General features: G+C 31.5%; 1 protein-coding gene across 5 annotated transcripts in view; it reads left to right on the forward strand.

Moving 5' to 3' along the window:
* Positions 1 to 20,657, forward strand: part of LOC143075159 (GATOR complex protein Iml1-like) — a 73,517-nt gene extending 52,860 nt beyond the window's left edge. For 3 of the 5 annotated variants that reach the window (XM_076250486.1, XM_076250490.1, XM_076250489.1), the window contains 11 exons: positions 437 to 451; positions 1,442 to 1,518; positions 3,653 to 3,718; positions 4,437 to 4,569; positions 7,383 to 7,485; positions 7,690 to 7,902; positions 8,430 to 8,456; positions 12,640 to 12,803; positions 13,221 to 13,389; positions 18,668 to 18,728; positions 19,339 to 20,657. In XM_076250486.1, coding sequence (XP_076106601.1) covers positions 437 to 451; positions 1,442 to 1,518; positions 3,653 to 3,718; positions 4,437 to 4,569; positions 7,383 to 7,485; positions 7,690 to 7,902; positions 8,430 to 8,456; positions 12,640 to 12,803; positions 13,221 to 13,389; positions 18,668 to 18,728; positions 19,339 to 19,798 — 1,488 coding nt within the window. In that variant the 3' untranslated portion in view covers positions 19,799 to 20,657. The remainder of the gene's footprint in view (positions 1 to 436; positions 452 to 1,441; positions 1,519 to 3,652; positions 3,719 to 4,436; positions 4,570 to 7,382; positions 7,486 to 7,689; positions 7,903 to 8,429; positions 8,457 to 12,639; positions 12,804 to 13,220; positions 13,390 to 18,667; positions 18,729 to 19,338) is intronic. The other 2 variants (XM_076250488.1, XM_076250487.1) reach the window with 2 other exon arrangements.
* Positions 20,658 to 25,396: the final 4,739 nt, after the last annotated feature.

Genomic DNA, 25,396 nt, shown 5'->3' on the forward strand with positions numbered 1-25,396 from the left:
ATAAAATAAAAAAGGGCTTCTTCAGAATATGTAAAGAAGGAAAGAAAGATACCCTATTATCCACAATTACAAGCAAATTATTGATGTCAATAAAGGAAATGTCTGACACTTCAATGCAGGAGTGGTTGTTTTATAACTTACAATAATATAATAGCAGTAATAATTTATTATCATATTAACATATTTAGTTGTGACGAAATATAAAGCAAAGAAATAACAATTTTATTATGAATGACCACAAGGAAAACAAATTTAAAGACTTCTTTCCTCAGTTCTATTATAACTATTTCAGCTGAATTAAAATTTATTATTGTGATAACTTTTAAAAAAGATTAAAATATTTCTGTAAGTATTGGGATTAAACTTGGGATGTTAGTCGTAAGTAAAAAAAAAAAAGGGTTTTCTATCATTAAGATTATGATGGTAAATTTTGTAGCATGCTAGTAGTATTGTAAGTAGTGTTGAAGTTATTAAACAATTTTATGTTGCTTGTTTTTCTGTTTTTTGCTTATTTCAGTTCTATTTTTGGATTCACTTATATACTTGCCAACTTTAAGATTTGTTAGAAGTTCTTTATTTTTAGGACTATTCCATGGCATGTCTTGTATAGTTGATGCTAAAATTTTGGCCTGTTGATTTTTTGCTTCTTATTTTGTTTTAAAACTAAAACATATTTCCAAATAAATCTTAAAGAAGGTTATCAAGTTATCTAATTTAATTTGATCAAAGCTAAGGGAACTTGTAAGTTGGCAGAAATATATAGTTGTGATCAAGCTTATGTTTGTTTCTACCAATATTTGTGATAAAATGGAAGGAACAAAAGTTTTAACACTTATCTAAAATATATATATTGCTGATCAATTTTAATATGCTAAGATTTGGTTAAAAAAAATCATATAATGACATGCTATAATAATACTACAATTTTGCCTGTAATAATACTTATACATTTGCATACTTTTAAAAAATGAATTGATTTCAAAGTATCATGATTATGAAAGCTTTACTTTTTTTGGTTAATAATAAATACTTATGAATAACCCATTTTGTATAATTTGAAATATTGATGCTACTTTAAAAAAAAATGACAAATACTAAAAACGGATAACAAGGAAAAACAATAAGTTCAGAGTACTAGTAAGTGATGCTCATAATTCCAACACGAAGGTCATCACATTGAAAGTCAAACAGTTGTCGCTTCTTAGCAACAAATTTATGGATTTTGATTGGGGAAAAATAGACTTGTGTTCAGATATATATTTGGCTGTTGTCTTCAATGTCTGTTCCAATGAATCTGGACCAAACTTGACACAAATAAAATAAATCAGCAGGTCTGTCTAATATCTGTCTACACCACTTAAATGAAAATGTCCAATAATATGGATGTGCTTATCAAACAATAAAAAAAAACTAAATTATCTTTAATTCGGTATTTTCTTAGAATTCTGGTGATCAAGTACAGAGTCCAGCACCACCACAAGGGGAAACAACTAAACAATCAGATGCTCAACAAACAAGGTTGGTTATATTTAACATTAAATTTAAATTATGACATAGAATAAGTACAGTGTAACTGTAAAAGTAGATTTTTCTGTATTCTCCCATGGGTAAAAAAACCTGTATTAATACCAGTATCACACATGCAGATTTATCCTTCTTAAAACTGATTTTATCTGGTCATATATTCATACATGTCAACCTCTGACAATGGGAAATCATGTCATGACATGACATGATATGTCAAAAAGCGTGTGAAAACGCGTGACGTAGATGCGGACTTGTTAATATGAATGTGGTAATGTTCATAATTTAATACACATTTGTGAATATAAAAAAAACAATATATATTCTACTGTGAACTTTTATTGTAATAAGCAGTAGTCTGTTATGTTGCTTTTAAAGCACCACCACTAGGCACATATTCAAAACAATTGCCAGTTTCAAGTTTAGTTACATTTATTAGATAACAGCACACAATACAAATGTAACATAGTTAAGTTCTGATCAGAATTTAGTGTCAATTTCTTTATAATTGAAAAGGCTCCCCCACAGTAGGAATTGATATTTGACTGAATTAGCTTCATCACGATTTGAAAGAATGTCATAATGTTTTGTTTTTTTTGGCAATGTAAAATGTCATCTATTATCTCTGCCATTGCTCCCATTGCTATTGCCTGGTTAAAACTGGTTAGTTCATCAGAAGAAAGATGGTACTATGAGAGCTGATCCAACAGTTCTGTGATATTTTTATCCCCATGGCCTGTATAAATCTGTTGCCGTGTTGGCTAGATTTGAAACTGAAATTGAAAAAGAATAATGTTTTATAAATTTGATTTCCATTAGATAAACATGTTAAATGCTTATTCAAATAGCTACATTGTATTTCTCCTCTCACATGTATTGTTTTTTTATCATTGAAACATAGAATGCACAAATTATGCGTTACTTGTCACTCGATCATTTAAACTCGAACTCCTAAATATAATTTATAAATCTTGAATCTTGCCGTACACATCGTTTTGGCTTAACAATCGGCACTTTAGACGATGGTACAGGCCCTGAAAGTGACCTCTTTCTGTGCACATTTTCCCTATAAAGTGAATTTGAAAGAAAGTCACAAAATCGTTAAAACTAATCACAAACTACTTACCTTTTACTGTTTGTCCATATAGAAAAATAAACAATACAGAAGCTAAACAATTACTTCGAATTTTTTCGGTATTTATCGCCGAATAAGGAAAAAACCCGAGAATAGCGATATTACTAACGACCAAAAAATAAAAAGAACGAAAAAGCGTGTAATTGCGTGTAAAGTGATGAAAAGCGTGTACACGCCATGTGACAAAATCCTCGCGTGTAAACCGTTGAAAAAGCGTGTATTACACGCGAATATCATATCACTTGACATGTATGCATATATTAAAAAACTAAGGTAATCATTAAGGTTTGAAGTGTAAGAATGTTTATGGTTAATTTAATTGGTTGATTTATTCATAAACAAAGCTGCTGCATAATATTACAAAATAGTCTTACATATGCGGTATGGGCTTTGTTCATTGTTGAAGGCTGTACAGTGACCTATAGTTGTTAAAGTCTGTGTCCTTTAGGTCTCTTGTGGACAGTTGTTTCATTGGCAATCATACCACATCTTTTTTTATATTTACAAGATTTAATGGGCAGATGCTCACTTTCAAATTTTAAAATGCAGAAACTGCAAAAAAAAAAATCCAATCTGTATGAAGATACATTGATAGGATAATGAAATGGATCTTGTCCACAAGAAATAACAAAAGCTTTTTTTTAATGCCTCTGTAAGAATTAAAGGTATTTTGAAAAAGGACAGTACTTAATATTTTTAGAATAACTTATCTAAAGATCTGAAAAAAATAACTGATTTCCTTCTCTTTTTCCAATTATATTTAAAAAGCTTTTTAAAGTAGTTTTACTCTAGAAGTGTTATGAACGAGTATGTAATTTATGTGTAATCTAAATGATGTGTAACTTATATCTCCTTTTATTTATACTCAAACTCGGAACTTAAATAAAGTATCTGGAAAACATAGCAAAAAAGAAGATAAATTGTATAACCTGAATGTATTTATTTTAATTATATATATGTACTTTTTTTTTAATATATATTTGTATTTTTTAGGCAAAAAGAAACAATATCAGGCAGCACTCCATCAATAAAAATTGCAGAAATAATGGTTGATAATCAGTAAGTTATCAAATATAAAAAATATGGTCAGATTTGATTGCCAATGAAACAACTCTCCACAAGATACCAGTTGACACAGACATTAACAACTATAGGTCACTGTACGGCCTACAACAATGATCAAAGCCAATACAGCATAGTCAGCTATAAAAGGCCCCGAAATGAGAAATGTAAAACAATTCAAACGAGAAAACAAACAGCATAATTTATGTACAAAAATGAAGACAAAAAATATGTAACACATCAACAAATGACAACCACTGAATAACAGGCTCCTGACTTGGGTCATGCACATACATATATAATGTGGTGGGGTTAAACATGTTAGCGGGAACCCAACCCTCCCCTAACCTGGGACAGTGGTATAACAGTAGAACATAAGAATGCACTATCAAAATCAGTTGAAAAAGGCTTAACTTATCACATGGATACAAGTTGAAATACATCTATCAAAAACACAGAGTGGAAGTGGCCGGGTACTTGTATATCCCAACAACAAAAAAGAGATAGTTAATTGATCCAAGAAAGATAATGTTGATGAGCATAAGACCTTAATAAGTCATTGAATTTAACATAAAATAATGACTTAAGATAATAGCTAAACACTGAGGTAGGTTATGCAGGGATTGCTGGATTGGTTTGTCTAAATGAAAATGAAGTATGTTCTTAGTTATACGGTACATATTGTGCAATAATTTGTATTTATCGTGTGCTTCAGATTTGGATTACCACTACTGTCTAAACAACCCGGATTACCCCATAACTGTTTTATAGCTGAAGAAGCTGTAAATTGGTGTGTACAGGAGGTAGAGGGCATTAAAACTATCACAGCAGCCATAGTGCTAATGCAGGTTTGTAGAAAAACAGAATGACAATTAACTTCTTAATGTAGACATGGTAAAAATAAAGTATCAAAAACATATATCCATACTGGTTTTCTGTGCAATTACACCTAATCACCTATCAGATGTAGTTGTTTCATCTAAAAGATATATGTTAAAGGATTTAGTTAAGTAATGTTGACAAATAGATTGCTTTGTAAATGCTTTGTTTACTTATATGCTTTATATATATAAGAAAAAGAGTGTCATCCTATCAAATACTATATCTGTTTCCTCACCTATGCTATAGCTGAATTCATTAAATAAGGTTAAATTCTACTTGACAATATAAATGGTTGGTGAATGATTTGTTTACTTGTGATGTAGTTAGTTAGAACAACTTTTATTTTTCATGAAGGTCTTTAAGGTGGCTCCTGGGTACAAAATTTGAGAAAAAAATTAAACCTTTATTTTTTCATTACAAATTTTATTTATTACACTATTAGTTGTTACTTTATGATATGGTACAAAAAACAACCCAAATAATTGATTTGGTTTGGCCCCAGATGACTTTAAAAATTGAAAAAGATCCAAATTATCTCCCTTTGGTGCAAAAATGCCATTTTTTGGCATTAAATTTGAAATATCTTTTTTAACTCATCGGTGACCTATATTTTTTATTATTGTTTTCAAATAAGCTTTACATAAACTAAATAATTGTAAAATTTAAGCAATTTCTGTAATTAGGTTATTTTTTTATTTCGATATTTCTTCTTTTTCTCCTATTAGTTCAACAGAAAAAAAGGACAATAACAAAAATGTATGCTTCTTTCAGAGGCAGATTTTAGCTTAAATGAACGGTGACCCCATTTTTTTATTTCATTTTTGTCGAGCCTGCAACTTTTGTTGCAGAAAGCTCGACATAGGGATAGTGATCCGGCGGCGGCGGCTATGGCGGCGGCGGCGGCGTTAGCTCACTTCTTAAAAGCTTTATATTTTAGAAGGTAGAAGACCTGGATACTTCATACTTCGTATATAGATGCTTCATGTTACGAAGTTTCCGTCAGTCACATGTCCAATGTCCTTGACCTCATTTTCATGGTTCAGTGACCACTTGAAAAAAAAGTTCAAATTTTTTGTAATGTTGAATTCTCTCTTATAATAAGTAATAGGATAACTATATTTGATATGTGCGTACCTTGCAAGGTCCTCATGTCTGTCAGACAGTTTTCACTTGACCTCGACCTCATTTCATAGATCAGTGAACAAGGTTAAGTTTTGGTGGTCAAGTCCTTATCTCAGATACTATAAGCAATAGGGCTAGTATATTCGGTGTATGGAAGGACTGTAAGGTGTACATGTCCAACTGGCAGGTGTCATCTGACCTTGACCTCATTTTCATGGTTCAGTGGTTATAGTTAAATTTTTGTGTTTTGGTCTGTTTTTCTCATACTATATGCAATAGGTCTTCTATATTTGTTGTATAGAATGATTGTAAGGTGTACATATCTAGCGGGCAGATGTCATGTGACCCTGACCTCATTTTCATGGTTCAGTGGTCAAAGTTAAGTTTTTGAGTTTTGGTCTTTTTATCTAATACTATATGCCATAGGTCAACTATATTTGGTGTATGGAAATATTTTATGATCTTTATGTCAGTCACGCAGGTTTTATTTGACCCTGACCTCATTTTCACGGTTCAATGCACAGTGTTAAGTTTTTGTGTTTTGGTCTATTTTTCTTAAACTATAAGTAATGGGTCAACTATATATGTTGTATAGAAGCATTGTTAGCTGAACATGTCTGCCTGGCATGTTTCATCTGACCTTGACCTCATTTTCAAGGTTCATTGGTCTTTGTTTAGTTATCTTGGTTAATGTTAAGTTTATGTGACAGTTGTAATAAAGCTTAGCTTTACACCTAGGACTATCAACATAATATCAATGATTAGTATAGAAGGCGAGACATTTCAGCGTGTGCACTCTTGTTCTTTTAAGTATACGATAAAGTTCATTTATAAAAAAATATAGCGAAATCCTATATTAGAAAAAAAAATTGATTTATACCCAGGAGCCCCCTTAATACATCGGTTAATAAATACTGTTCAAGGGGAGATAATCCACATTGTTATTTACTAATCTGTTCAGGTATTACGTATGAACATCCTGATTACTGATATTTACTAATCTGTTTAGGTACTACGTACGAACATCCTGATTACTGATATTTACTAATCTGTTCAGGTACTACGTATGAACATCCTGATTACTGATATTTAGTAATCTGTTCAGGTACTACATATGAACATCCTGATTACTGATGTTTACTAATCTGTTCAATCATCCTGATTACTGATATTTACTAATCTGTTCAGGTACTACATATGAACATCCTGATTACTGATGTTTACTAATCTGTTCAATCATCCTGATTACTGATATTTACTAATCTGTTCAGGTACTACATATGAACATCCTGATTACTGATATTTAGTAATCTGTTCAGGTACTACATATGAACATCCTGATTACTGATATTTAGTAATCTGTTCAGGTACTACATATGAACATCCTGATTACTGATATTTACTAATCTGTTCAGGTACTACATATGAACATCCTGATTACTGATATTTAGTAATCTGTTCAGGTACTACATATGAACATCCTGATTACTGATATTTACTAATCTGTTCAGGTACTACATAAGAACATCCTGATTACTGATATTTAGTAATCTGTTCAGGTACTACATATGAACATCCTGATTACTGATATTTACTAATCTGTTCAGGTACTACATATGAACATCCTGTTTACTCATACTGATGTTTTCTGTTTCAGAGATTAATTGATGATCAAGTGATTGTGCATGCATCAGGAAATCCTAAACATAAATTTATTTATGGTTTCTACCTGTACTGTGTGATCCCTAACAAAGAAAAAGGTAGGTGTACATTGCGAAGGTTATTCCAGTTTATCATTCATGCTACCAAGAAAAGGCACTTTACAGTGAAATAATCACATTTGTTTTAAAATATAATTATAAACATCTTGCAAGATGGACAATTTTAGGGTCAACTTTTCTTATTCTTAATAGCAAGTACTGTACTCTAAGAAAATATGAACTTTTTAATATTTGTTTATCAAGCTCCAGAATTCATGGTTTATAACAGTACTTTTGAGAATGAGTGGTGTGAAGTTGTTGTAGCAACGTCTAATAGGAATCAACCAAAGGATAAATTTCACCTTGGTGATGACGGATCCTCAAGACCATATGATAATATAATAGATGCTGAAAATGATGATTGGAGAACACAGACTGGATTGTCTTTTAGGAGTCAAGGTTGGGGTCAACAATCAGGTAAAACTAATATTATAACTTGAGTAAAAAAGACTTAGGTTTAAGTTCAAATATATGGTATATGATTGAGGTTATTGTTAAGGGTTATGGTTAGTGTACAATTCAATATATAAACATAACAAAAGAATAGTTTCATGATAGAAAAACAATAAAATTACTAAATAAATGTTAATAATTCATTTTGTTTAACTCTTCTTTTTTAAATGCACTAAAATTTATCTCTAGGAAAAGTTTACCTAAAAACCTATAAACTGTTCTATTCAAAGGTCTTGTTGAAAACATATATACTTCATGTGTTCTAAATTTTCATCTGAGTATTCTTAATGAGGTTTTAAATAATAAATACATGGAAGAAAGTGTCAAATTTAACAGCTTAGAAATGAAGTAAAGATCACAACTTGAATATAATCTCCTGAAACCAATTAATGAATGAAAAAAATATAATTCCGAAAAAAAATCAAGCTGTGTACATTATTATTCTGTTCTGTATGTTCAGGATTGTTTGTCTATGTGAGAGTTTCTTTCAGATTCCATTCTAAATATAAAACATCACGGTGAGTGGAATCTCACTACGCTTTGCTGACGCTCTAGATTTGTAGTACTACTATATATATGATTTTATTCAGTTTGTTATACGATATCTATATCAAGTCTATGAAATTGAATGTTCGTCTTTAAAGCTTTAAAATTTATTTTGGTGATTAATACTTTTAAAGTATTTTTTAAAACAGAATATATTGCAATTTGCTCAACTTCATTTTTATTGCAGATCAATGTTAGCTTTTGCCTTAACTTTCTACATTTTTCTTAGTTCCAAGATTTAAAATCATTATTTTACAAATGAGTCTGGAAAATAACAATATCTTGATTTCCTTGTCAAATAAAAACTAATAGTCTATGTGTGAACTAAATCCTGAGTTTTCCCTCTTTTGTCTTCATACAACAATTGTTGATGTCAACAGGTGATCAAGTTTCATCAAAACAAAAGTTAGAATGACAATATTTTGGGTTGAACTGTCAGGTTTTTTAAGTTCAGAAGATAACCAACTTTTATTTAACTTTATAACAAAACAATACTAGATTTGGTATGACTGCCATTTAGACTATCCACCATAGACTTAGGATGAGATTGCAATAAACCACAGGTCGTACATGGCTCTCAACAATGAGCATAGTTTAAAAGAAGAAAAAAATGTAAGGAAAAAAATTGAAATATGATTTGAATTTTGTTTAAAATGTGTTTTGTTAGTAGATACACAAAAATCCATATTTTAATAACTGTAGATTTAGCAGTAAATGGTAAACATTTCTTTTGTTGTTCATGTTAACCTCATCTTCACTCAATACTTAACCTTAACATTCCTTCCTATTAAATGTATTTCTTTGTTGACACAAAATCATTTGACATTGTAATTCTTTTTGTTTTTTATTTGTAATATTTTCTTGCTTGAATGTGTGTATCTCTCATATTCTTCTGTCCCAAATAGATTGTTTTTAAATTGTCAGTATAAAAAAAATGGACAAGTTAATCAGATAACAAATACATATGTAAAGAATTGTATACATGTATATAACCAACAAAAAAAATAGATGGGTGACAACTCAAGGGGCCATTCATAAGTCATTAGATGAAAGAAACTGACAGTGTGATGGCAAAAAAATGAAAACAACAGGCAGACAAAAAAGTCCACAAAACACAACACTACACAAACCCTGTAAATGTTAGGGTCTTTAGTGGAGAGATGTCTCTTTGGCAATCATACCACATCCTCTTATTTCATATTTCCTTACATAAATCTGACAATTCAATGTTGTGAAGACCTTTCAAGAATCCTGGATACTCTTTCAAAAATTTGAAGGCTGTAAGTACCTTGGTTGGTGTAATAATTACTTGAACAGACAGTATAACAGAGTGTTGTCAGATCCTTGTATGCAAAGTGTGGACACATATGTGTAACTTGTATTTGAATCAGAACTAATATAAAATTTAAATTAACAAAAATTAAAATATTTGGTTTCTGTTTCCTATAATTTACATTTAACTGACATGTTAATTCACACATTTGGTGAATGTAAAATTAAGGGTGATCAGGTTAAATAGTAAAAAAATCACATAAAATAAAATAATTGCATGCATTCAGGGTTGAAGAGCAGGTATTCTTTTTCTGAATTAAACAATTATTGCTATTAGATATCAAGACTAGTGTTCAAATGATAAGCTTGGTTGCTTGCTGCAGAGGGACATGTTTGAAGTTAATTGTATATCTGTGGAATAAGTGTCTTATTTTTTATTAAAACAATTTACTAACCTTACTTGCACATGTGGGTTATTTCTGTTTGTATATATGCCCTGCTACTTAGCATTGAGGCTTAATGTACTCTAGTCTGTGCATCTGTCAGGTGAGAAAAAAACATGTTCATTATGCTATGAGCAATTAAGAATATATAGAGAATGTTTATTTTTTTTTATCAAAATTTTGCAGTTAATTGAACACAACCCTGATCTGTGAGTTGAACACATTGTCCTATGAACACATTTTTTTATGTCCACACTCTTAGCGTGGAGACTATACTACAATCACCTTGTCTGTCTGTTCTTTCTTCCAACAAATATTTAATATTTGGTCTGACAGAAGCGTAACAATGATGTGTTGTAACCTTTGAACACTTGATTTGTCAAACACCTACTTTCTATTTGACAGTCCTTTGAATTGTTCAAAATGTTGAAACAATCATTTCTGTCATAATTTCCTCGGAAATACCTGAAAGAAATAACTTCTTATTTGATCAGCACCTTTACAGTGTTAAGGGGGCTGTCTGTTCTTCCTGTTTTCTGATACTTTTAGTTAGGAGTTAGATATGCATAGCCCAACAAAGCATGCAGTTGCTTTTATTTTGTGTGAGTCTATTTAAACAGCTATCCTGTTTATTTTGGGTCCAAAAGCTATTTTGTAATAATGGTCTATTAAATTTTTCACTATGGCAAGCCCTTGTTACCAATACTTGGATAGGATTTGATATTATACAAATCATACAAGAATATTATTAAAAGTATTATATATTATGCAGATAGATATGTAAATCAGATTTTAGACTGCATAATCATACTTGATGTATAGACAGGCAAATGTTTTTTTTTTAATTTTGATTATCAATGCACACCTTTTTACTGGTATTTAGCACTATTGTTTCATTATGTTAATTAATAAGTTTTTGCACCTTTAAATATTTCTTATGCACTGAATTGAAGGCAAATAAATATGAATACTAAATTAAAAGCAATACATCAACAGATTTTACTATATAATTAATTCTTAGAATTAGCATATTTCTGCTGATACTGCTAATACTTGAACAAGGTTTTCTAAATGTTATACTTTGTATAAAGATACTCTGAAAGGTTCACAAGCTAGAAAACATACAACACAACTTATTGATTGTACTCTTGACAATTTATAAAATGAATAGATTCTGTTTCATTTTAATCATATCATTTTCCAAGTCCTTCACTATTCCCTAATTTTTTGTCATAATAAATAAGAAAATGTGATATGATTACCAACGAGACAGAGACCACATGACATAGTAGTTAACAAATATAGGTCATCATATGGTCTTCAACAAAGAGCAAAACCAATACTGCATAGTCAGCTATTAAAGGCCCTGAAATGACAACAATTCAAACCAGAAAACTAACAGCCTGGTTTACATTTATTTTATTTTCCAGTACAAACTGTCTCCCTGCATCCTTAAACCCATATGATCATTTTGCTTATTTTAAATTTTACACTTACTGGTATCATATGTATATTATTCAACCATACCTACAGAAATATGTAAATTTTATAATTTATTCCATTATCTTAGCTGCAAATTAAAGCTCAAGGTCCTTATATAGATTATTAAATAAACACACAAGTAATGCAGATACTTAAGTCAGTTTTTGTATGTCGCACACTAACTCTAGTATGCATAAATTAAATAACTGCACACATTGCACTGTTGTTGCGATTGGTGACGGTAGACACGCCTTTGATATTTTTAAATATCTGGTTTGTTGTTCCAGAGTCATGGGACTTACAGAAGCCATTTATATTTATAGTAATATTTATAGCTATGGATATCCTCATGCATCTATTTCTACAGAGTCATTTAATAATTTCTGATAAGATACTTTCTAGATATTGTCTTTTATTCTTACAAAAATATCTGCATAAGACTATCCTGCTTTGTTGATGTAAACAGTTATCAAAGGTACCAGGATTATAATTTAGTACGCCAGACGCGCGTTTTGCCTACATAAAACTCATCAGTGACGCTCATATCAAAATATTTGTAAAGCCAAACAAGTACAAAGTTAAGGAGCATTGAGGATCCAAAATTCCAAAAAGTTGTGTAACTGTTTATTATAACGTTGATGCAACAGTCATTTAAAACATTTGTGCAACTGTTTAAAATTATAATGTAAGTTGAACTGTTTAATATAACATGTTTTCAATTCATATGAAATGGTATCAAAACATGTGAAAATATTGTTTGGTGTTGGAATTATATTGTTGATCATATATGAGATGAAACAGCATTGTTCAGGAATATTTTAGATCAATTTAGGCAAAGGTTTCAAGTGTTGAATCAACAACTGAACATTTATAGCTTTTCAAAAGAATTTACCTTGTGCAAGAAATTGTTTAACACATGAGTGGTTTCCAGTTAGAATAAAACCATTTACTTTTACAGCTACTTTGACTCACAAATATGTAAGTGTGGATGTAGACTTTAATGGTAGAAGTGATCGACCAGAATGGGCCACAGCCAGGTACCATGCATACTATAGTCCTCAATGTGCCTGGGAGTTAGAACTACAGTGGGTGGTGGCTACTGGCAGTATACTGGCTGAACTGGTAAACCGATATTTTTGCATATCATTATTTTATTAGATATTAACTATCACTTTTTCCAAATTTACATTATTCAAATTGGTTTAAACATAATAAGTTTAGAAATATCTTGGTAAAGTCTGAATAATATAAAGATGCTTTCAGATATATTAATATAATTAATTAATAAAAGGGTTAAAAATGAAATGATCACTTAATACATTGCATACACTAGAAGTGCTTTTCTGGATATATCTTCATCAGCAATGCTCCAAAGCCAAATATTCAAAAGCCAGGACTGTATAAGAAACAAAACAGTATAAGGAATTAACATGTCAATGTAAGTTAAGATTTTCAAAATACATATTTGTGCCATAAGTTAATTATGAACAACTTGAAAGTTTCTTATAATTCTATAAATACATTCTTATGTTATTACAGGTATCAACTTGGTATAGGAAAGCAAGACCTTGTGGTTTTCAGTTCCTGCCTGTTCCTGTTGATCCATTTGCCTTGCCCACAGCACCTGATTCTGATCCTTTAAGAGGACCAATATTCTTACCCTTAAATATCGCATGCATGTCTAATGGGGGCAAAGGTATTTTCCATGGTAAGAAATTAAATTGAGTGTTTATGGAATCTAAATGTAAACAATCTGAAGCTTAATATTAATTATTAAGTGCAAGCAGTTAAAACAACAACGCTTTAGGGATTCTGTAGTAATTTAATAAGATAAACATGTTCTGGTGTTTAGGGCATTATTAAATAAAAATAAAAATTTTGCTACAATCAATTTGATCATCACTCCAAACATTTTTAATGAAAATGAGAAGTTCACAAGTTAATATAACCAGATACTCTGCAGGGCGCAGCTTTATATGACCGCAGAGGTCGAACCCTGAACAGTTGGGGCAAGTATGGACACAACATTCAAGCTTGATACAGCTCTGAATTTGGATTGTGATTAAATAGTTGACACAGCAACGTTTTCTGACACAAAATGAATGTGGTCTAATGAACTTAACAACTTAACAAATTTGAGCAAAACACTATGCAGTTGAATATAAATCCCCTCAAAAATAATATTTGAAGAACAATTCTTTTTAATTTCTGAAATCTGAAATGAGAAAAATTTTACCCCCACCCCTCCCCATTTTTTTCACCTCCCCTAATCCCTTATTCCAAAAATAATCTCAATTCAAATTTCTAATGAATTGGAAGCAATAACTACTCATCTAAATACATCATAAAGTATTAAAATATAAAATAACGTACAGATACTTACAAATACTACAGATACAGTTAAGTCCGCCTCATATCTTGACTTACATCCAGAAATTGACAATGAGGGTCGGTTGAAAACAAAAATTTACGACAAAAGAGATGGTCCGAGAACACAATTAATTCGTAGTGCATTTCTTTTAGAACATAAATGAAAATAAAAAAAATCCCACCTGCGCTTTCTCAAAGAAACTTTTACAGTGTGTTGTACTACTTTTGGGACAAATTATATCAAATTTATAGAAAACTTCATCGCCTCTAACTCAAAATATGGCCAATTTTATGTTTAGGGCGTCTTGAAATCTTTTGACAGCTTCCGAAGTGCTCATTTTCAACCTTTTTCAGCTGGACCAAATCACTACTTTCCTTTAAAATTCTGGACCCAAATTTTTTTACAGTGTAATTTCAACCCCCTTCTTGCAATTTGAGGCAGTGAACATGGAGAAATAAATTTGGAAGGGGTATAAAAATTAATGGCAAGTAACCCACTGTCAACACTAGGGACTATATTTGTGAACAACGAAAATCAAGGGACGACAATGGTGGTCTCGGACCTAATAGGGTAGAAAGAGTAGACAAATCTTAAAAAAACTTGGTATGAACAAAGCTTAATGTATTATAACACTACTTACAAAGTTTCATGACAATAGGATGTATATTATAGACATTAAGTTTAGTTCTATACTCATCTTTGCGTGTAAAATTTTGACGTTAAAATTGAAAAATTTCAACTATCAACATTTGGGGCTTTAAAAATTTAAATATTGCAAAAAAATACTTGTTAAATGCCTTAATATATAACTTATCATGTACTAAAAGCAATAGAGTACTCATTTGATTTATCAGACTTGGCATAATTATTCATAAGTCAAATTTATATGAGCCTGCGCCTAAAAATTCAGGTTTTTCAATGAAGTGGAGCCTTACATGAAGATGTAATATTTTCCAGCAATTTTAAATTTGTGAAGCTTTTTGGTTATAAATAATCCTTACATATGTATTTAAAGTACTTTAAATGGAAAGAAAAGTTACAAATAACATATCATATTAGTTTAAAAGGGTCTTAGGCCAAGTAAGACTGGAAAAAATTTAGGGTCAATTAAGGCCGTGCCACATATTTACATTTAAAAATGCATATTGAGGCTATAAAAAATAAAAATGTGTGTCTTTTTTATCATTTCTATACTCATGTGACATGATACAACAAATCTGAGCACAAAAAGACTCTTGCAAATAACTTTTCTTACAAGCAGTATGGGCTGAAACAAAGATTTTTGCCTTTTTAGGGAAAAACTTTCATGCAATTTATTCTCAACAGGCTTATATTTAAACCACTTGCTATCCTACAGAAGAAAAGAAATATAGTATGTGAAATGGAACAGGTACAATAGACATTGTAAAGTGCATTTGATACAAATTTAGTGAAGTCTCTAATATGGACATCAAATTTTATATACCAAGCTCCCCACTATTGCCTTCATCCAAACAAGGCGTTAGACAAGGGTCATTCATACAACACATTTTGCACATTTTATCTGAGATAAACTTCTTTTCTGTAGATTCAGAGTTCATAAATAAGTAAAAGAAGCAGGTAAAGGCATAGAAACACAAATATTGACACATAAAAACCTGTCAGATAGAAAGTCAGGATGCCATTTATGCATCAATATTGAAAAAGTTATAAAATGCCTATTTTGACCATAAAATGTCAAAATTGGTCGTTTTGGCAGAAATTCTATAAAATAAAAGTTTAAATCCTTTAGTTTCATGCTATTTGACAAGTTGACACCATCAAATCATTTAGGGAAGTTGCCAGAGTACAAATTCTATATTTACAGATTTCACCTCTTAGGTCCGAGAACACAATTAATTCGTAGTGCATTTCTTTTAGAACATAAATGAAAATAAAAAAAATCCCACCTGCGCTTTCTCAAAGAAACTTTTACAGTGTGTTGTACTACTTTTGGGACAAATTATATCAAATTTATAGAAAACTTCATCGCCTCTAACTCAAAATATGGCCAATTTTATGTTTAGGGCGTCTTGAAATCTTTTGACAGCTTCCGAAGTGCTCATTTTCAACCTTTTTCAGCTGGACCAAATCACTACTTTCCTTTAAAATTCTGGACCCAAATTTTTTTACAGTGTAATTTCAACCCCCTTCTTGCAATTTGAGGCAGTGAACATGGAGAAATAAATTTGGAAGGGGTATAAAAATTAATGGCAAGTAACCCACTGTCAACACTAGGGACTATATTTGTGAACAACGAAAATCAAGGGACGACAATGGTGGTCTCGGACCAGATGATTTCAGCTTTCCAATTGTGAACCTTTTCTAAGTAGCAACATTCCAGCAGCACCTGCATACGGGGTATATATCTCCCAATTGATATGATATTCCCGTGCTTGCATTTCCTATCATGATTTTCTTGATAGAGGGTTGCTGCTCACAAGGAAGCTATTAAACCAAGAGTTACAAATGGTGAAGTTGAAATCATCCCTTCGTAAATTTTATGGACGCCATCACGAGTTGGTTGACCGTTATGGAATAACCGTATCACAAATGATATCTGATATGTTCCTTACGTCGTAACTACAATCCCCTTCCCTTTCCTGAATGTGACCTACCAAATTAGACTATTTACCGGATTTGTTATCACATAAGGAACACGACGGGTGCCGCATGTGGAGCAGGATCTGCTTACCCTTCCAGAGCACCTGAGATCACCCCTAGTTTTTTGGTGGGGTTTGTGTTGTTTATTCTTTAGTTTTCTATGTTGTGTCGTGTGTGCTGTTGTTTGTTTGTCTTTTTCATTTTTAGCCATGGCGTTGTCAGTTTGTTTTAGATTTATGAGTTTGACTGTCCCTTTGGTATCTTTCGTCCTTCTTTTACAGTCATGGTTAAAATTAATATTAATTAACAGTAACTTTAAAAAAATAAATTTACAGCTACACATCTCAAGACAATTATCACTCCTTTAACATAATTTTCAAGCAGTGTAAGGGAGGTAATCAAGTAATCAAACATATATATAACAGTATTCTTTAAATTTTAATTGGAATTGGATTACCTCCCTTACACTGCTTTAAAATTGTCTAAATTGTCCTTTAACCAGAAAAACCCTTGTTTCCCCCCTTTTTTGCCCCTAATTGCTTAATGATTTGATCCATTACCCCCTGTAACCATCCCTTTGTAGTATGGACACTTGTGGTATAATTTCAGAGAGATTAATACACTTAAACACAAGTTATTGACTGAAAACTACAAAAATGCTTATTTGGGCCCCTTTTTTGGCCCCTCTCTTATGGAAACCCCCCTTGGAGCAAGAACCTCAAAACACAATTCCAGCCTTTCCTTAGTAGTAAGAAACCTTGTAGTATAATTTCAGAGAGATCCATACACTTAGACACAAGTTATTGACTGAAAACTACAAAAATGCTTATTTGGGCCCCTTTTTTGGCCCCTCTCTTATTGAAACCCCCCTTGGAGCAAGAACCCCAAAACACAATTCCAGCCTTTCCTTAGTAGTAAGAAACCTTGTAGTATAATTTCAGAGAGATCCATACACTTAGACACAAGTTATTGTCTGTAAACTAGAGAAATGTTTCTTTTTGGCCCTTTTTTGGCCCCTTATTCCTAAATTTTCAGGGACATTAACCCCAAACTGACACCAAGTCTTCCCTTCATTGTATGGAACCTTCTGGTACAATGTCAGAGAGATCCATACAGTTAAACCTAAGTTATTGCCCTGAAACTTAAAAAATGCTTGTTTTTGGCCCTTAATTCCTAGATTGTTTGGCCCATAACCCATAAAATATATCCCAACCTTCTACTTAATGGTATGAACATTGTGGTACAATTTCAGAGTAATTGAAATACCTATACACATCTAATTGTCCTGAAACTAGATAAATGTATGTTTTGGGCCCCTAATTCCTAAACCGATGGGACCATAACCCCTAACATCAACCCCAAGCTTTCTTTTGTGGTTATAAACATTATGTTAAAATTTTATTGATTTCTATTTACTTATAATAAAGTTATTATCCGGAAACCATCCGTCTTAGGACAACGCTGACGACGATGTGATACCAATATACAACCACAAAAAATTATTGCGGTTGTATAAATATGTACAAGTTGGGTTTGTGTATCATTGTAAATCAAGATAAGATAACCAGGTGTACATATTAAGTAAGTTCTAAAGCAAAATGCCATTATTCTATACATTTGTGCAAATTTGGTATCTTTTATGCTCCATCTCATTAAAAGACTATATAATAATTTTATATTTTCAGTCACTATGATTTTCTCTTAAATTTTTATTAGCATTTTGCAATGTGTCTTTTGGTCTTTTATATTGGTTGATAAGTAACAAATCCTTGTATGCATATCATTAGTTTAAATGCAAGGATTATCAGTTTACAACTAACAAATTATTGGATAGACAAGACATCTTCAAGGACATTAATAAATTTGAGAATCTATCAAAGTACTGGTTAAATAATAAGTTTACAACAATGAATGTTCTTTTTAGTTCAGAACCTTGCAGTAATTATTGTAAACCATGAATTTATAACTCTCTTCTCTGTATTTATATTTGTAGGCTATGACCAGGATATAAAGGCACAAAAGTTGAAACACTTCCAACAGTCAATTATTAAAAGGTAATTTCAACTCTTACAATTTCAGATGTTCGGTCTTTATTCCCTATGAACAATAGACCATTTTCGTATTAATACCATCTTTTGACTCCAGAGTGTATATATTTTTTACAGGTTACCCTTTCATTAGTAGGACATCCTGGTACTCAGACATGTAAACTAAAAGAAGTCAAATCAAGCTTACAAATGGTACAATTTTAGAGGAAACTTAATGTTTTATGCTTTCTATACACGACAAAATCTTCAGAAAACAGTTAAAATTCCCACCCAATTGTATCTATCATGTGTTTAATTTTACTTCTTTTGGTTGCTCTACCTTATCCGAGTACCAAGATGTCTTTACCCATAGGGTAGGCAAGGTGTTGAAAAATGGTACATTTTGGGAGCATATAGTCATGGCTCTGTCCATTTTGAAACCACAACTTACAGATTTATAATATTCTCAAATCCAACAGCCCATGGATTTAAAACATCTTGAATTTATGTACTCTTTTAAAAGACACATATGAAGGTTAAGACATAAAACATGTAAAATGCAGCATTGTTAGTTCAATAACAGGATATTAAAAATCAAATTTTTCAAAACTTGTATGTATTTTATATTTGATTTCAGATATGGCTTCATGCCTTTTTCTGTGATGGCTAAACCCTCAGGATACCCTCCTAGTCCAAATCCCTCCTCCTCTGGGTCCTCACCTAGTCAGAATGAGGAACAATATGTACACTGCTCCGGTGGAATGTTTGTATTGATAGAGGACAGTCAAACAACCTCTCCGACAATGAAGGAGGCACCGTTTGTGTACGGCCACAAAAAAAAATCAGCATCACAGTTAAGGAAAGATTATATAGCACGTCAAACAAGCCGAACAAATCAACATGATGATCAGCATTGGAATAAAATTGGGTTTTTGTGGTCGTGGAATTATATGTTGTCTAAAAAGTGGCGGACATCGCACACAGGGGATGAACATTTTCAGGACAAAATGTTGGCTGATTTCCGTGAGTTTTGTTCCAACAAAGATGACAGATTGAAAGAATACTGGCATGATTATAAATTAGATAATCCTGTGTGATGATCAATTATGATCAATTAAATTACAGGTATTTGTTGATGCATTATGTATAATTGAAATACATATCATTTCAAAAGAGTGCTTATCCACCAAAACTACATTTTTAATTAACTGTTATAAAATACATATTAATATGATGTGGATTTATTTGTTTTATTATGTGGATACATGAAGCAGTTGGAAATAAATGTCAGTTTCCAGGAAATGTAGTATTGGTTTTAGATCAGAAACAAAAAGTTTAATGAGTGATAATTTGAAATATAAGAACATTATTTCATTTCTGCCATATGTATAAGATTTTATGTGGAGATTTGCTAAACACCTGATTGTTTTCTCATGATATCATTTTTTTCAAGTTCAAAGAATAATTCTCTTGAAAAAAAATATATTTGAATAAACAAATTGATAGGGATAAGTTATTTGAATGACATGGAAAGAAGCTTCAACTGGTCAACTCAAATAATTGGGTTTTCAACTGTATGTTAAGTTTTAAAGAAAGATTATTTACTTCTCAGATGGTAATTATAACCTGTCAGGTTTTTGGTCTTGGGAGACCTCTATTCTTTTTTTTTTAATTGCAGACTTTAAGTCAATATCTTCAAAATGCTACATATATATTTTGTTTCTTTTTATCACATTCCTGTTTCAATGAAAAAAGTGGTTGTATTTATTATAGAAAACATTAAAACTTAGATAATGTGAACTTATAATAATGTTTTTGGCAAGTGCAATTTATTTTAATGTTATTTGTTGAGTGATAACATGATATGTTTATGATTTATATATGTAATTGTTTGGAACTATTAAAAAAGCTTTCATTCAAATTGTTGTCTTTCATGAATAAATAAGTCGAATTTTGTTTTATGTTTCTTTTGCTTTCCTTAAGTAAATTGGTGTGGTCACCAAAATGAGGTAGTTTAAACATATTTTATTATTCAAAATGACAAATGGATTAGACACAAGTTTTACAACTTAATAACGTCTTCTCCAAAACAACTAAAATATACACATTAATTAATGAAAGCATCAAACATTTCATACTAACAAATAATTTAAGAATAAAGACATGAACAAAAGGAAACTTGTTGAAGCCAATCAATGGATGTAATAAAGTCCATCTTTTTACAGTATAAATAAAACACAAACACACCAAATTGTTAGTGGCATGTTCAAATCCATTTTTGTGTAGAAATAACTTTAATAAGTGTCTGTGTGTTCTCATAATAATGCTTGAGATCTTTATATATTTTGCAAGTTTAAGAAAAGGATGTCAAAATGAGTTGCATCAGCTATTTTATTTTAATTTTCATTTAAATGAATACTGTGGATTCTTTTATTATAATGGGAAGCAATTTTCATGGATTAAGGAAAACTTGAATTTTTGTGGATATTTGGTTTTGTCAAAGTCTGCATATAACCTTTTTAAAAATGTGTAATTCGGTAAACACTTTAAAATTTTGTGATTTACATGTAACCAAAGAATCCATGAAAATTAGTTATCGTGGATTAATGATGAATCCACGGGTAGTCTATTAGGAAGAGATAGTTGTTATCAAAGGTATATTTATTAGAAGAAGATAATTGTTAGCAAAGGCATGTAGTAAATGCACAAAATACAGAGAAATTACCATGAATTGTTCGATATAACTTAGTATAACAAATTTTTTAATGACCTTTTGATCCTTTAAGTCAAGTTCAAGTTTGCTTTAGTACAAGGTTGTAAACAAACAAGTTTGATAAACAGCCCCACCCCCACACAACAAAAAATCAGAAAAAACACCATTGGAAGAATGACCATTAAAAACAATTGTCACAATACATACTACAAAACAAAAGCATGTAAAAATTCATAAAAAAGCAGCTCGTCCTGGTTTCAACAAAACTACAAGATTTGAAAACCTTGGTTCAATAGTTTTCTTGATAAAAGCAACCATCTAGAAAGGAAAATTATAAGTGTGATGCAAGCCATGAATTATCAAAGCAGGGATATATAAACACCAAATGATATGTAGGTTCTGTTTAAGTGTTGCTACACAGTAAGAAAAATTCACTATGGGAAAATTATTACAAACTGCCAGTGGGAGATTCCTTGATTTTTATATGATTTTTTTTCATCTTCTAGAAATTATTTCCCATGGTCAAGAAGTCTTCTAATGGTTCATTTAGTGATTTGCAAGAAAAACTTAAGAGATAGAAAAAAGATGAATAACAGATATTGTCTCATTGGCAATCATACGGTACCACATCCTCTTTTTTATATTCAAGGAAAATTCAAAACGAAAAATCCATCAACAAATACTAGAACCAAAATCAAACTGCAAAGACATCAAAAGTATGCAAAACAACATACTTTTTGGTGAAGTCATTTCCTTATATGTAGAAAATGGTGGATTAAATCTGGTTTTTAGTTAGTTGAACTTCTCACTTGTATGACAGTCTCATAAAATTCCATTATTTTGACAAAGTATATGAAATTTGTTAATAACAAAGGAGAGATATGTAAAAATAAAAACAGCAACCAACATTGTGTTATAATCTTAATCACCTTAAAAACAATTAACAATGTTAAAATGGCATGTAGACACTCTTTAGACATATCACGCAGTCAAAAAAGATTTCATAAAATGACCAGAGCACAATAACAAAGCTGCGTATTGTATAAATACCAAGCTACGTCAGAAACGATATAAATAAAGGTTAAAAATACAAAAAAAAACAAATATAGATTAAAAAAATACTATGAAATAATGAAGATAAAGCACATGACTTTTTCTGGCATAACCCTCATTTGTCGTTATCTGCTCAGATACCGGTGGTGTTTCATAAATTCTGAGTAGCAGCTGTTAAGATCATTCTTAAGCTTCCTTTGTTTAAATATTTGATTTCACCGAATTATCCTCGATTATGTGCCTAAGTTAATCGCATGTATATGTTCTATACTGATGAATTATAATTTGACATAAAGTCTACCATATATTGCAGTTTGGTGTGCGTATGTGTTTATTGAAGTTATAAGCTTCAAACTTCAATGCCCATATCAAGTTATCTAGAATTTGGCATATCCCGGCACATCAAACCTAAAGACATGTAACAAGAATTTTATATTTACTGTATCTTGAAGTGGTTTTATCAATTTATATCATTTTTTGTTCCTTTCGAGATAAGGTCATTTTCTTTTAATAATGATTTGACGTTACAGACCTGACAGTGGCAGATCCAGAACTTTTCATAAGGGGGGGGGGGGGGCGCTGACTGACCTAAGGGGGGCCAACTCCAGTCATGCTTCAGTGATTCCCTATATAATAAACCAAATTTTCCCACGAAAGGGGGGCCGGGACCCCCCCCCGGATCCGCCTATGGACCAGAATTAATCTAAGATACACCATATTATGAAATTGCATCGTTTGGCAACTGTTTTCATGTACCAATAATTGTTTAGATGTTTACTAGTTGCAATTTATTCTTTAATTGTACTTACGGTTGTCAAGTATTCATCATTCATTATTTTATTTATTTTTTTAAAGAGACAAATACTTTATTGATTTTTTTTTTCTGGCGGATCCAGAACTTTTCATAAGAGGGGGGGGGGGGGGAGGGGCTGACTGACCTAAGGGGGGCCCACTCCAGTCATGCTTCAGTGATTCCCTATATAATAAACCAAATTTTCCCACGAAAGGGGGGCCGGGCCCACCAGCCGCCACCCCCCCCCCCCGGATCCGCTTATGGACCTGTCACCAGAATTAATCTAAGATACACCATATTATGAAATTGCATCGTTTGGCAACTGTTTTCATGTACCAATAATTGTTTAGATGTTTACTAGTTGCAATTTATTCTTTAATTGTACTTACGGTTGTCAAGTATTCATCATTCATTATTTTATTTATTTTTTTAAAGAGACAAATACTTTATTGATTTTTTTTTTACATTTGTTAGTTTGATACAGAAAGTACCGGTACCTTATCATTATTTTTTTTTCATTAGCATGGCCCAATGTATTTCTTCTCAATATTTGAAATCATAATTTTCAGTAGTCTCCATTTTAGTAATATATCTCTTCAACTGTTAGGTTTTTACATCCGTGGGTTTCAAATATTTGGCTTTGAGAGTTTCCGATGAAGGCAAATCCAGTAAAGAGCTTCGGATGCAGGAAATTTATAAAGTGTTTTTTACAATTTTTTATGCCCCACCTACGATAGTAGAGGGGCATTATGTTTTCTGGTCTGTTGCTCCGTTCGTCCGTCCCGTTTCAGGTTAAAGTTTTTGGTCAAGGTATAGTTTTTGATGAAGCTGAAATCCAATCAACTTGAAACTAAGTACACTTGTTGCTTATGATTTGATCTTTCTAATTTCAATGCCAAATTAGACTTTTGACCCCAATTTCACGGTCCACTGAACATAGAAAATGAAAGTGGGAGTTTTGGGTTAAAGTTTTTGGTCAAGGTAGTTTTTGATGAAATTGAAGTCCAATCAATTTAAAACTTAGTACACATGTTCCCTATAGTCTTTTTTAATTGTAATGCCAAATTAGATTTTTACCCAATTTCACGCCCCATGGAACATGGAAAATGATAGTGCGAGTGGGGCATCTGTGTACTTTGGACACATTTTTGTTTTTCATTTTTTGCAGTAGTTTATAGTTCGAACTCAACATTTAATATTCAACTTTCAATATTCTAGTATCCAGCTTTAAACATCCAACACTTGATAATCAACATTCAACATCACACATTCGATCTTTCGATACTAGTATTTAATATTATTTTCTTCATCTTTAGTTATTCACATTCATATTTCTTGAAATAGATGTTATTACATTTTACATTTCCTTTTGTTCCGTTTATTCCAAAAACAATTATTTTACTGTGATTGATATTTTTAATGTTCCTCTAATTTGAATTCGTGAACCTTTGCATGTTTACAGGATAGTGTAAACTTGCTACAATTCCCTTTCTTTTATTTCTTTCTTACTGATTTATATGTGTACTGATAACTGCCAGTCTACGGATTGTCCTACTGGTGTCAGTATAATGGCATTCTCCTAGTTATAGCAGTAAAATTGTTAAAGGGGCAAAATTGAAAAAAAACATAATTAGGAAGGGACATGTAGCAAGTCTAAGGATAGTGGTTCTAATGGTTTTGATTCAGTGTGAAAAAAAATATAAGCATGGCCAAATTTATTTCTTCTCAATATTCAAAATCATAATTTTCAAGTCTCAATTCTGGTTATATATCTCTTGAATTGTTTAAATTCTTATACATCCGTGGCTTTCAAATAGTATTCGACTTTGAGTGTTCCTGATGAAGGTGAATCCAGAAAAGCGCTTCGGTCACATGACATTTATAAAGTGTTGTTTTCATATTTTACACCACTTGGTCGATACCTCTACTGGTGGACTATTCGTCCCCAAGTGTATCATCAGCTTAGTAGTCAGTAATTCGGTACTGACATAATTTATAACAACCCAATTAAAAAATTGTCCGTTAATGAACTTCGAAATTGTAGGGAGCTAAGGTTTCACTGAAATCCCTCTGGCAAACCTGACCGTAAATGGATTTGGCTGTTTTATGCATGTCCTTTTTGGTTACATAGATCTT

This window comes from Mytilus galloprovincialis, chromosome 5 (assembly GCF_965363235.1).
Source record: "Mytilus galloprovincialis chromosome 5, xbMytGall1.hap1.1, whole genome shotgun sequence".
NCBI lineage: Eukaryota > Metazoa > Mollusca > Bivalvia > Mytilida > Mytilidae > Mytilus > Mytilus galloprovincialis.